Source organism: Mustela putorius, unplaced genomic scaffold (assembly GCF_011764305.1).
Source record: "Mustela putorius furo isolate JIRA1106 unplaced genomic scaffold, ASM1176430v1.1 tig00000224_pilon_pilon_pilon, whole genome shotgun sequence".
Taxonomy (NCBI): Eukaryota; Metazoa; Chordata; class Mammalia; order Carnivora; family Mustelidae; genus Mustela; species Mustela putorius.
In genome coordinates this window covers 1,262,716-1,275,376 of record NW_025421321.1, presented here as the reverse complement: position 1 = coordinate 1,275,376, position 12,661 = coordinate 1,262,716, and the positions used below count along the sequence as shown (strand labels likewise).

At 41.5% G+C, this 12,661-nt stretch overlaps 1 protein-coding gene across 1 annotated transcript in view; it reads left to right on the top strand.

Annotated features, from left to right (window-relative positions):
• PYGB (glycogen phosphorylase B) overlaps positions 1-12,661 on the top strand; it is a 56,760-nt gene that overhangs the window by 8,687 nt on the left and 35,412 nt on the right. The window contains exon 2 of the mRNA XM_004781236.3: positions 5,065-5,166. Within this exon, the coding sequence (XP_004781293.1) occupies positions 5,065-5,166 (102 nt within the window). The remainder of the gene's footprint in view (positions 1-5,064; positions 5,167-12,661) is intronic.

The window sequence follows — 12,661 nt, the reverse complement described above, 5'->3', positions numbered from 1 at the left end:
TTATTATTTTTTTCCCATGCAGCCCAAAGGGGCAAGTTTTCCTGTTTTAAATTTCAGGATGTAGATCCTGAGTTCATCTCCCTGAGTGGAAGGAATTCTTCCTGAACTAGCTTTTTGCAACTAGATAATGGGGCAGGGGACTGGAGGATGTGTGCAGCCTTGGAGCAAACAGCCCTCAAACAGCCCTTTCTTGGTCCCCAGATTTATGAGTGTGTACATGTGTTTGTGTGTATCCATATGTGTGAGTAGACATATGCAAGTGAGTGAATTGCATACAGGTTTGAGTGTGCGCATCTGTAAGTGCATGCACGTGTGACCATTTGTGACTATGTACATAAATGCATGCATCTCTGGGTGTGTGTGAGTGCACAGGTTTGGGAGCGTAAAGTGCTTTATCCATTCCTCCACTTCAGAAAAGCAGAAGCCAGCTGCGGACAATCACCCTTGTCCTCCCCTTGCAGCTCGGTGGTAAAGAGGTATGAGGGCCAGTTTTCTAATTTAGTTCTCCCTGTTCTGACTTCCCATCAGTGTGTGTTTTAGGGGAAAATGGGTATTTCTGCCATTTTTATTCTAGCATCTTTACATTGGAAGTATTCTACTTAATGTACATTTATTTTACTATAATCTGTCAAAATTTTATACATTGTTTGTACTATTTTATGTATATATATATTTTAAAGATTTATTTATTAGATCATGTGCGTGTTCATGGGGGGGGCACAAGGGAGAGACTCCTCAAGGACACTCTCCATTGAATGCAGAGCCCAACACAGGGCTTGATCCTAGGACCCAGAGATCATGACCTGAGCTGAAATCAAGAGTTGGACACTTAGGGACGCCTGGGTGGCTCAGTTGGTTGAGCAGCTGCCTACGGCTCAGGTCATGATCCCAGCGTCCTGGGATCGAGTCCCACATCGGGCTCCTTGCTCAGCAGGGAACCTGCTTCTCCCTCTGCCTCTGCCTGCCATTCTGTCTGCCTGTGCTCACTCTCTCCCTCTCTCTCTCTGATAAATAAATAAAATGTTTAAAAAAAAAAAAAGAGTTGGACATTTAACTGACTGAGCTACCCAGGTGCCCTTAATATTTTATACTTTTTGGTAAAAGCTTCGAGATAAAATTCAGATACCATGCAGTTCACCAATTTAAAGTAACAATTCAGTTTCAATATAGTCACAGAGTTTCAGTATAGTCACAGAGTTGGGCCATGACCAACAGTCAGTTTTTAAAACATTTTCATTACCCCAGAAAGAAACTCGACAGCTTTTAGCTATCACCCACCCCAAACTCCCTACCTCCAACCAGTTAGGCAACTCCTAATCTACTTTCTCTTTCTATAGGTTTATCTATATTTTATAAAGGGAATCATATAATATGTGGCCCTTTGTGACTGGCTTTTTTCATCTAGTGTAGTATTTTCTAGGTTCTGTCTTGTTGTAGTGTCTCTCTCTCTCTCTTTTTTAAGGATTTTATTTGACAGAGCAAGAGCTAGCACAGGCAAGGGAAGTGGCAAGCAGAGGGAGAGGGAGAAGCAGGCTTCCCATGGAGCAGGGAGCCCTACTCAGGGCTCCATCCCTGGACCCTGGACTCATGACCTGAGCTGAAGGCAGACACTTAACCAGCTGAGCCATCAAAGTACACTGTACTCGATTTCTTTTTTATGGCTGAATAATATTCCATGATACAAATATACCACATTTTATTTACCCATTCACCAATTGATGGACATTTGAGTGGCTTCCATCCTCTATTACATACAAGTTTTTGAATGGACATAGATTTTCATTTCTTTTAGGTACCTGCTTCAGCATAGAGCAGTTGGACACATGGTATCTACTTTTAACTTTTTGAAGACCTTCCAGACTGTTTGCAAAGCAACTGTACCATTTTAGAACTCACCTTCCATACCCCATATATGAAGACTCTGATTTTTTCAAACTCTAGCTGACATTTGTTATCATCTGATAACTTTTTGATTACAGCCGTCCTATAGAGGATGTGAATTGATGTCTCATTGTGGTTTTCATTTGCATTTCCCTGATGATTGTGATGTTGGGCATCTTTTCATGTGCTCATTGGCACTTGGTATTTTCTTTACAGAAACATCTGTTCAGATCCTTTGCTCAAAAAACCATTGGGTTGTCTTTTTATTATTAAGTTGTATATATTCTAGATATAAATCTCTTGTCAGTTATATGATTTGCAGATATTTTCTCCTATTCTGTTTCTTCCCATCCTTTTTACTTTCTTCATGTTATCAGAAGTTTTTAATTTTGATGAAGTCTAATTTTTCTGTTTTTTCTTACTTGTGCTTTCAGTGTCATACAAAAGAAACCATTGCCTATTCCAAGGTCATGAAGATTTACTTCTGTGTTTTCTTCTCCAAGTTGTATAAATCTTTGATCTGCTTTGAATTAATGTTCATATATGGTATGAGGTAGGGGTCTGTCTAACTTTGTTCTTTTGTATGTGGATATCCAGTTGCCCAGAACCATTTGTTAAAGAGATTATCCCTCTGACTGAATTATCAGGGCATGATTGTTGAAAATCAGTTGACCATAAATGTGAGGGTTGATTTCTGGCCTCTATTCCATTGCCCTGTGTGTCCATGCTTATGCCAGTACCACACAGTCTTGTTGACTATAGTTTTGTAATAAGGTTTGAGATTAGGAAGTGTTAAGTCCTCTAATTTTGTCCTTCCTTTTCAAGATTGCTTTGACTATTTCAGTTCCCTTTCATTTCCATCGATCCACCTAATCCACCTCGTGAATTAGTTTATCAATATGCAAGGAAGCCAGCTAGAATTTTGACAGGGATTATGTTGAATCTGTAGATCATTTCAGAAGTATTGCCATTTTATCAATGTTAAGCCTTCCAATCCATTGACATGGGATGTCTCCATTTTCCTAATTCCCCTGCCTGTGTATTTTGCAAATTGGGAGCCCCTTTCTACCTTGGCTCACCTTCTGAGGCTGCTTCTTGGTTCTGAGGAGAATTGTCTAAAAACTGCTGCATGAAAGTTTGAAGTAATGGTATGAACGCAGCTGTAAAAAATCAGAAGACGACACTGCTGAAACTGAAACCGTGGAGTTTTATCAAAAGGCTTCTGGTCAGCTGCTGGTCAGAATTCTAAATGGGGTATAAAGAAATACAGTTTAAGAGTGTCACTGCATGGAATATGGGTTCCAAAGTGGCTCAGGCTGGTCACCCTGTACAGGCTGGACATCCCAGTCAAACCCTGGCCCGACAAAGCCTGACGATGACGGTCTGTGGAAAGTGAATTCTCTTGCTGCATTCTGCAACCAGCTGATTTTTAAAAAATTGTCTTTTGAACATTTTAACCTGAAGGAAAAATAAAACTATAGTACAGTCCATACTTCCCCATGGATTCACACCTGAATCTGAGATACATACACTCATCATGCATGTGCACCACAGACACACCCCTTTCCAAAGCCTGGTTTTGCTTTGTAACTTTTTATATAGGAGCAACATTAGATTTGCAGAGGGTCACAAAGATAGTGTGGAATACTGTGTGGTGCTCTCTTTCTGCATGACCATAACACCATTATCAAAATGAGCTGGCACTGGCTCAGCACCTTCTTCAGATTTTTAGCACTTTTTCCTCTAATATTATCTCTGTACCTGATCATACCCAGGGTCCTCTGGTTATTATGCTTCCTTAATCTCCTCCCACCTGTGAATGTTATTGGTCTGTCCTTGTCTTTCGTGACCTTGGCAAATTGGTGAATGCTAGCCAGGCAGTTCACAGAATGACCCCTAGTTGGGGACCTGTCCAGGGCTCTCTCCTGATTAGTCTTGGTTGGGGGCTTGGAAGGAATACCACAGGGTACCTTCTCGTCACAGCATATCACTGTGACCTGGTACTGAGTCTGTTATCCCTGTCACCTGAGAAAGGTGGCACAGCCAGTTCCCTTCCCCATGAAGTTACAGTTTCCCCCCACTCCTAGACTGTTGAGTAACTGGGAGTCACCCCAATCCAGCCTACCCTCAGGGAAAGGGCTTGGACACAACCTACTGGAGGGACAGATATCAGAATTTTGGACATTTGTTGAAACCACCATTGTAATTAATAAATATTTTGGGGGTGATGTTGGAGGCTGACAGATACCCCATTAGTCTGTAAAGCTGTGTCTGCTGGTTTCAGTGTTCATGGTGACTCTTATCTGTGACAGTTATACTGTGCTGTATTTGTGGTGATTTTCTGTCCCGCTCATTCCACCTGTGTGCATTCATTGGAATTCTTCTGTAAGCAATATTTCTCCCTTCTTCCCCATTTATTTTCCCAGGCTTTCCTTTCAATGGCAGGAAGCAGCATGGAGTCCTGTGTAAAAGCAAGACTCTGAGGGCCAGAGTGTGGCTCATTCACTGCCACCCCATGGTCCACTGTATGGATGGTTGTGAGGAATAATTCATACCTTGCGTGGGAAGGGCTCAGAACCCTGCTTAGCTCCCAGCGAGGGGTTGGTCCTTATCCTTGTTTACACAGACTTGCATATCCTAGTCCCCCAGAGTCAGGCAGCAGGCACTATCCAGACGTGTGCCCAGTGGAAAGGGATGTGTCCATCCATCCATCCTGTTGTGTTGACTGGGTGTACTTATCGTGGGTGTCAGAAGTTGTTAATACTTGGAAGTACTCCCCTGTCACAGGGTTGTTTTCTCCTATGTTAGAGAGGTGAGGAGGTCATTTACTCATGGGCACGTGGTGGGGAAGAGGCCAAGGTAAGTTCAGACCTGGCTTTGTCCATTCTGGGAGCCTTGTTCCCCAGCGCTGCCCTGCCCTCCCTCCGGCCATCTGGGGGAGGCCAGCTTACATCCAGTAGGGCAGTGAGCAGAGGCTCTGTAGTCAAAGGGTCCTGAGTGCTGCCCTTGGAAAGCTGAGGTTGGCCAAGGCTTTGCACAGGGAGTGAGCCCATCTAGGGGCTGTGTGGGTAGCCCAAATGAAAGACCGAAGTAGGTACTCTTATGAATTTGCTCATCACCCTAATCTTCATCATGTGTGGGGTTGGAATGCAAAATCTGAGATGCTTTCTTTTGTCTCCCCAGCGCATCTATTACCTTTCCCTGGAATTCTACATGGGCCGCACACTGCAGAACACAATGGTGAACCTGGGCCTTCAGAATGCTTGTGATGAAGCCATTTATCAGGTACGGGACCCTAGGGCCCAGCTGCTGGGTAGCCTCTCATGGCACACTAAGTCTTAATCCAGGCCTCACAGAGGTGAGCAATGACATTGACATTTTCTCCATCTGGGGCTAGGAGTGACTTACGTCATAGTCTATCCTACATGGGACAGAATGGGTCAGTGGGTGGCACTCCTCAAGGGGCAAACATAAGGATTGTAGGGGAAGCTAATGCATGAGCCTGTGAGCACAAGGATGTATAGTGATGCTAAGGTTTCAAGGCTTCTTTTTTTTTTTTTAAAGATTTTATTTATTTATTTGACAGAGAGAAATCACAAGTAGGTAGAGAGGCAGGCAGAGAGAGAGAGGAGGAAGCAGGCTCCCTGCCGAGCAGAGAGCCCGATGCGGGACTCGATCCGAGGACCCTGAGATCATGACCTGAGCCAAAGGCAGCGGCTTAACCACTGAGCCACCCAGGCGCCCCGATTTCAAGGCTTCTAAAAGCCATTGCACTCCTCATTCCCACCCCAGGGGCAGATTTACCACAGGGCAGAAGTGGGTGGTTCTGTCCCATTTTTTGTCACTTTACTGAACTAGTTAGTAACCCACCTCTGGTCCCCTCTCCCACCCCAGGCAACCTGTTGTGTTCATCTTGCCCTCTAGGTATAAAATTGCCCTTTCTCCCCAGTCAGAATAAAAACTGCCTTTGCTTAAGCGTTCGTCATTAACAATTGTACATTTGTGATTCCACCCACAATTCATCTGTGGCTTTAGAGCAGATCTGAAATCCAGAACATCTGTTTTCTGTCTCCATACATACCCCCCTTCTCTGGATACCACCTTCCTCCTGCACTGGACACTCAATACATAGTTCTTAGGGTATGAACGTGCAGCACTCCCTCCCTCCTGCGTGAATGTATCAGGGTCCTCACCAGAGCCTTCCCTCCCCTAGCTCCCTTGCTTTTGTTCACTTTTGGTGTGGGAGGTGCTCTGGAGGCGCCACTGGTAGCAACGTGGTAGGGACCTCACATGGGTCTCAGCAGCCTCACATTTCTGGGGCTCCCGTCTCCCTTTCCACAACTTAGTGGAGAGGAGTCACTGGGGCAGGTAGTTTCAGTTGGCAAAGTAAAAATTTGGAAAAAAAAAAAAGTGACTCCCCCAAATGGGAATCAGTCCTCAAAATTCTATAAAAAGAGATTGAAAGGGAAGACAGTGGTGGAGTAGGAGGACCTCAGGCTCACCTTGTTCCATGAACACCTAAATATCCCAGAAATCAATCTGGAGACTGACAGAACAAGCTCTACGACTAAAGAGAGAAAAGAAGCTACATCAGAGAAGTTTGGAAGTATGGAGACATGAACGGTTTGGGAGAGAAACCGATCACGCCACGGTGATTGGGAGGGAGCCATGATTGCAGAGAATGGCAAGAGTCAGACTAGCACAGAGGGGAGCATGCAGGGAAGACGAATCCCCACAGCAACTGATATGGAAAGTGAGAGGGGTTGAGGCTGAATTTCATGACTTGCAACCAGTGGGGCTTACTTAAAGCCTGGGGTTTTAAAGATCAGTGGGCTTGGCTGGGATAGTGGGCGTTGCACTGCTATTAGAGAAAAGGCAGGCAAACAACCCACAGACACACAGCATGGAAACAGCTACCTGAAGAGCACCTGGGACACACAGTGGGGAGGTTATTTGCTTATCTCAGAGCATATTACAGAGAGGCAGCATTCACAGAGACCCCTCTGAGAACAAAGGAACTAGCAGTCACCATTTCTCTCCCATACCCCTCAGCATATGCACAGGGCCAACTGGGGGAACTGGCACAGTGCCAAAACTCACTAGGTCACTTGCTTATACCAGGTCTCACCCTCCCCCAACCCCCTGGTGGAATTGCTCCTCCCAGTCACACTTGTCTCAGTCCCAGAGTGGTGATCCCTTCCACCAGAAGACTGGACCAAACCCCTGCTCACACTGTGTCTCCTGTTGTGGGAGTTTTGGGGGGCTTCAGTTTCTGCAGTGGTGGAGACAGGTATCATTTCACAAGCAGACCAGAGCACACCTAAGTCAAAACTTGCACGTTTGGGCCAGGGACTAAACACTGCTCACAACAAAGAGAGTGACTGCAGATGACTGGCTTGAAGGACAAAGTGGCCAGGACACAACAGAATAGTGCACAGAGCACACATTGGAGACACTCCCTGAAATGCCAGGTCCTAGGGAACATGGGACACTGCACTACAGAACACTATAGAACCTCATCTTCCTAAGCCATTACCTCAAGAATAGGAGATATAGCTGACTTTCCTAACACAGAGAAATGGGTATAGAAACTTAGACAAAATGAGAAGACAGAAATTTGTTCTAAATGACAGGACAAGATAAGGCCACAGTCAGATGTCTAAGCAAGACCCATAAAAATAACATGCCTGATAGAGAATTTTACTTGTTTGTTGGTTTATTTATTTATTTATTCCTGATAGAGAATGTAAAGTAATGATCATAAAGATACTTGCTGGACTTGAGAAGAGAGTAGAAGCCCTCAGACATTTAACACTGAGATAAATAATATAATAGGCATAACAGGTTCAATACACAAAATGAGAAGCATGTTTGATGGAATGACCAGCAGGCTGGAAGAAGCAGAGGAACGAAGTAATGACTTAAAACACAGAATATAGAAAGTAATCAAGTTTAAGAAAAGAGAGAGAAAAGGATTATGTAAAACAAGAATAGATTTAAGGTAATGAATGACTCCGTCAAGCATAATAAATTATATGGATCCCAGAAGAGAGGGAAAAGGGGTTAGAAAATTTAATTGAGGAAATAATAGCTGAAAACTTCCCTAATCTGGGGAAAGAAACAGATAGCCAGATCTAAGAGGCACAGAGAATTCTCCCAACAGAATTAACGAAAGTAGATCCCCACCAAGACATATAGTATTTAAAATGGTAAAATATAGTGATAAAGAAAAAAATTTAAAGCAGTAAGACAAAAGAAGACAGGACAGAAGGAAAACCCCCTAAGGCCTTTAGCAGACTTTTCAGTAGAAACTTTTCAGACAAGAAGGGAATGGCATGATATATTCAAAGGGCTAAATGGGAAAAATCTTCAGCCAAGAGTACTCTATGCAGCAGAGCTGTCACTCAGAATAGAAGAGATTAAGAGTTTCTCAAACAAAAAAAATACAGGATTTCATGACCACTAAACCAGCCCTGCAACAAATATTAAGGGGACATTTGAATAGAAGGGAAAGACCAAAAATGACACCATGAAAGTAGGAAACACAAAGCAGTAAAATGAAAATTTCAGTAAAAAATCAGTCAAGGAACTGACAAAAGGATGTGAAATATAACACCATATACCTAAAACATAGGGAGGAGAGAAGTAAAGAATTGGTCCAAACAGTCATCAACTTAATATAGACATATATGCAGAAAATGTTATATAAAAACCTGATAGGGGGAGCCCGGGTGGCTCAGTCAGTTAAGCATCTGCATCTGGTTCAGGTCCCGATCCTGGGGTCCTGAGATCAAGTCCTGCATTGGGCTCCCTGCTCAGCAAGGAGTCTGCTTCTCCTTCTCCAGCTCCCCCTGCTTATGAACACTTTCTCTTTGTCAAATAAATAAAACAAAACAAAACAAAAACACTAATAGTAACCACAAATCAAAAACCACTAACAAATACTCAAAGAATAGAGAGAAATCCAAATATATCACTAAGAAAAACAGCAAATCATGAAAGAAAGAAAAGAAAGAAAAACTTCAGAAACAACCACAAAATAAGTAATAAAATAGCAATAAATACATATCTATCAATAATCTCTTTGAATGTAAATGGACTAAATGTTCCAATCAGAAGACATAGGGCAAGGGTACCTGGCTGGCTCAGTGAGAAGAACATTACCTCTTCACCTCGGGGTTGTGAGTTTGAGCCCCATGTGGGGTGTAGACGTTACTTAAATAAACTTTTAAAAAAAGACATGGGGTATCAGAATGAATAAAAGAAGCAAGACCCATCTATATGCTGTCTACAAGAGACTCATTTTAAACCTAAAGACACCTGAAGATTGAAAGCAAAGGGATGGAGAAATATTTATTAAGCAAATGGATATCAAAAGAAAGCTGGAAATGCAGTACTTCTATCAGAAAAAGTAGATTTCAAAACAAAGAGTGTAACAAGAGACAAAGAAAGACAAAACAAAATAATAAAGGGGACAATCTAACAAGAAGATAAAACCATTGTAAATATTTATGTACCCAACACAGGAGCACCCAAATATATAAACAGTTATAGTAATAATGTAATAATAGTAGGGACCATAATAGTAAGGGACCATAACACCCCTCTTACTGATGGATAGATCATCCAAACAAAAATTCAATGAGGAAACCATGGCTTTAAAAAAAAAAAAAAAGATTTTATTTATTTATTTGTGAGAGAGAGCAGAGCAAGAAATAGAGCACGAGGCGGGAGGGGGCAGAGGAAGAGGGAGAAGTAGACTCCCTGCTGAGCAGGGAACCCAATGTGAGGCTCAATCCCAGGTCCCTGAGATCACAACCTAAGCTGAAGGCAGATACTTAACTTACTGAGCCACCCAGGCACTCAAAACTGTGGCTTTGAATGACACATTGGACCAGGTAGATTTAACAGATGTATAGAATATTCCATCCTAAAAACAGCAGAATACATGTTCTTTTCAGGTGCACATGGAACACTTTCCAGAATAGATCACATATTAATTAGGCCACAAAGCAAGTCTCAACAAATTCAGAGACATTGAAGTCACACCATGCATCTTTTCTGACCATGACACTACTTCAAGAAGCAAGAAGAATCTCAAACAGCCTAACCTTGCACATAAAGCAGCAAGAAAACAAATAAAACCCCAAAGCAGCAGAAGGAAGGAAATAATAAAGATGAGTGCAGAAATAAATGATATAGAAACCATAAAGTTTTTAAAAGTAAAGCAGATAAATGAAACTAGCTCATTCTTTAAAAACTTTAACAAAATTGATAAGCCTCTAGCCAGACTCATCAAGAAACAAAGAGAAAGGACTCAAATAAAATTACAAATGAAAGAGGAGAAGTAACAGCTGACACCACAGAAATACAAATAACTATAAGAGAATATTATGAAAAACTATGCCAACAAATTGGACAGCCCAGAAGAAATGGATAAATTCCTGGAAACATATAACCCACCAAAAGCGAAGCAGGAAGAAATAGAAAACTTGATTTCTTTAGAAATCAAATCAGTAATCAGTAATCAGGGGTGCCAGGGTGGCTCAGTTGTTAAGCATCTGCCTGCCTTTGCCTCATGTCATGATCCCAGGGTCCTGGGATTGAGATCCGCTTTGGGCTCCCTGCTTCCTGGGAAGTCAGCTTCTCCCTCTCCCTCCCCCCGCTTGTATTACCTCTCTTGCTGTGTCTCTGTCCAACATAATTAATTAATTAATTGAGAACCTTTTTTTAAAAAAAGGAAATCAAATCAGTAATCAAAAAACTTCCAACAAGCCTAAGTCCAGGACCAGACAGCTTCTTCACAAGTGAATTCTACCCGACATTTAAAGAAGGCGAAATACCCATTCTTCTCAAATTATTTCAAAAAATAGAAAAGGGAGGAAAACTTAAAAATTTATTCTGTGAGGCCAACATTACCTTGATTCCAAAACCAGATATGTATGTTTTTTTCTTAAAAGTGATACTTCACTCACTTTAAGCTTTTTTATTAATCTTATATTTGAGAGGTTTTCCTGATGATCAAATCTTTAGTGTCTCTAGGCACACAATTGCTAGACCCTTATAGTTGTAAGATGGGGTGCCAGATTTTTTGAGTGGGAACCAAATGATGATGCAGGGCTTAAGTGGACCCCCTCCCCCAGGCTCCTGAATTTATAATGTAGTGTGAAAAGTGAAACATGCCATTACTTTATTGTACAGAGCTAGAAAGTAGTTCTGGGGAGCAGGTTACATTAAAAACTGAAACTTGAATAGAAGTACCTCCCTCCTGACTGAGCCATCAAGGGTGCATTTAAATCTTTTCTTTAATCATAGAAAATTTTAATTATGTACAGAAATGGAGTGACTGCTATGATGAACTTTTTCCATACACCCATCACCGGCCTCCACCTATCTTTAAGCCTCACTCATGACCTCTCTTGTTTCCCCTCATACCCCTAACTACTCCCAGATTATTTAAGCTAATATTAAACAGCATATTTCACTTATTGCTGTTTCAACAAGTATCTCAAAAGATAGGGTCATACCATTATGACCCCCAAGATATTGACAATAATTTTCAGGCAATTGACAAACTTGTTGATTGCCTTATAATTTTTTAACAATGTATTCAGAAAATTATTTGCATTTGGTTGATATGTCTCTTAGGTCTCTCTTAATCTGTAAACTTCTTCACTTTTTTAGTGTTCTGCCTTGCAGTTTATTTGCTGAAACTGAGTTTGTCCTGTAGAGGGTCGTATAGTCTCTATTTGAGTGATGGTGCCCCAGCTGGTATTTATTTTATTTATTGATTTGAGAGAGAAAGAGTGAGAGAGAGATCACAAGCAGTGGGGAGGGATAGAGAGAGAAGCAGACTTCCCACTGAGCAGGGTTCCTGACATGGGACTCAATCCCAGGACCCTGGTATCATGACCTGAGCTGAAAGCAGACCACTGACTGAGACACCAGACACCCCCAGTTAGTGTTTAACCTCCCACCTGTCCCAGGGATTTTGCTCTCACCAATTCTACTCAACATCATACTGATGATTTTAGCTGGGGTATTTAGGCAAGAAAATGAAATAACAAGCATCCAGATTGGAAAGTAAGAAGGAAACCTATCTCTATGTGCAGCTGACATGATCTAGAAAATCTTTTGGAAACCAATAAAAATATATTAGTACAAATGAGTGAGTACAACAACATTGCAGGATATAAGATCAGTATACAGAAATCAACTGCATTTTTATATATTGCACTGAACTGTCCAAAAATGAAATTAAGAAAGCAATGCTACTTAAAATAGCATCAAAAAGAATGCAATTCTTAGGAATTAATTTCCAAAAGAGATATAGACTTCCATTCTGAAAATTGTAAAACATTGTTGAAAGAAATTAAAGGAGACCTAAAAATGAAATGACATTACAGGTCCATCCATGTCTTAGAATACTTAATCTTAAGATGGCCATATTCCCCAAATCCATCTACAGACTTATTGCAATTCTCACTAAAATTCCAGTTGTCTTCTTTGCAGAGATTGGCAAACTGATCCTAAAATCCAGATGAAATGCAACAGACCAGAAATAATTAAAACATACTTGAAAAAGAAGAACAAAGTTGAAGGACTCATACTTCCCAATTTCAGAATTCACTGTGAAGCTTTAGTCGTCAAGACGGTGTGGTACTGGGTACTGGCATAAGAATAAACATATAGAACAATAGAATAGAATTGAGAGTCCAGAAATAAACCTTCACATTTATAGTCCAATGATTTTTCCTCAAGTGTTTCAAAACTATGGTAA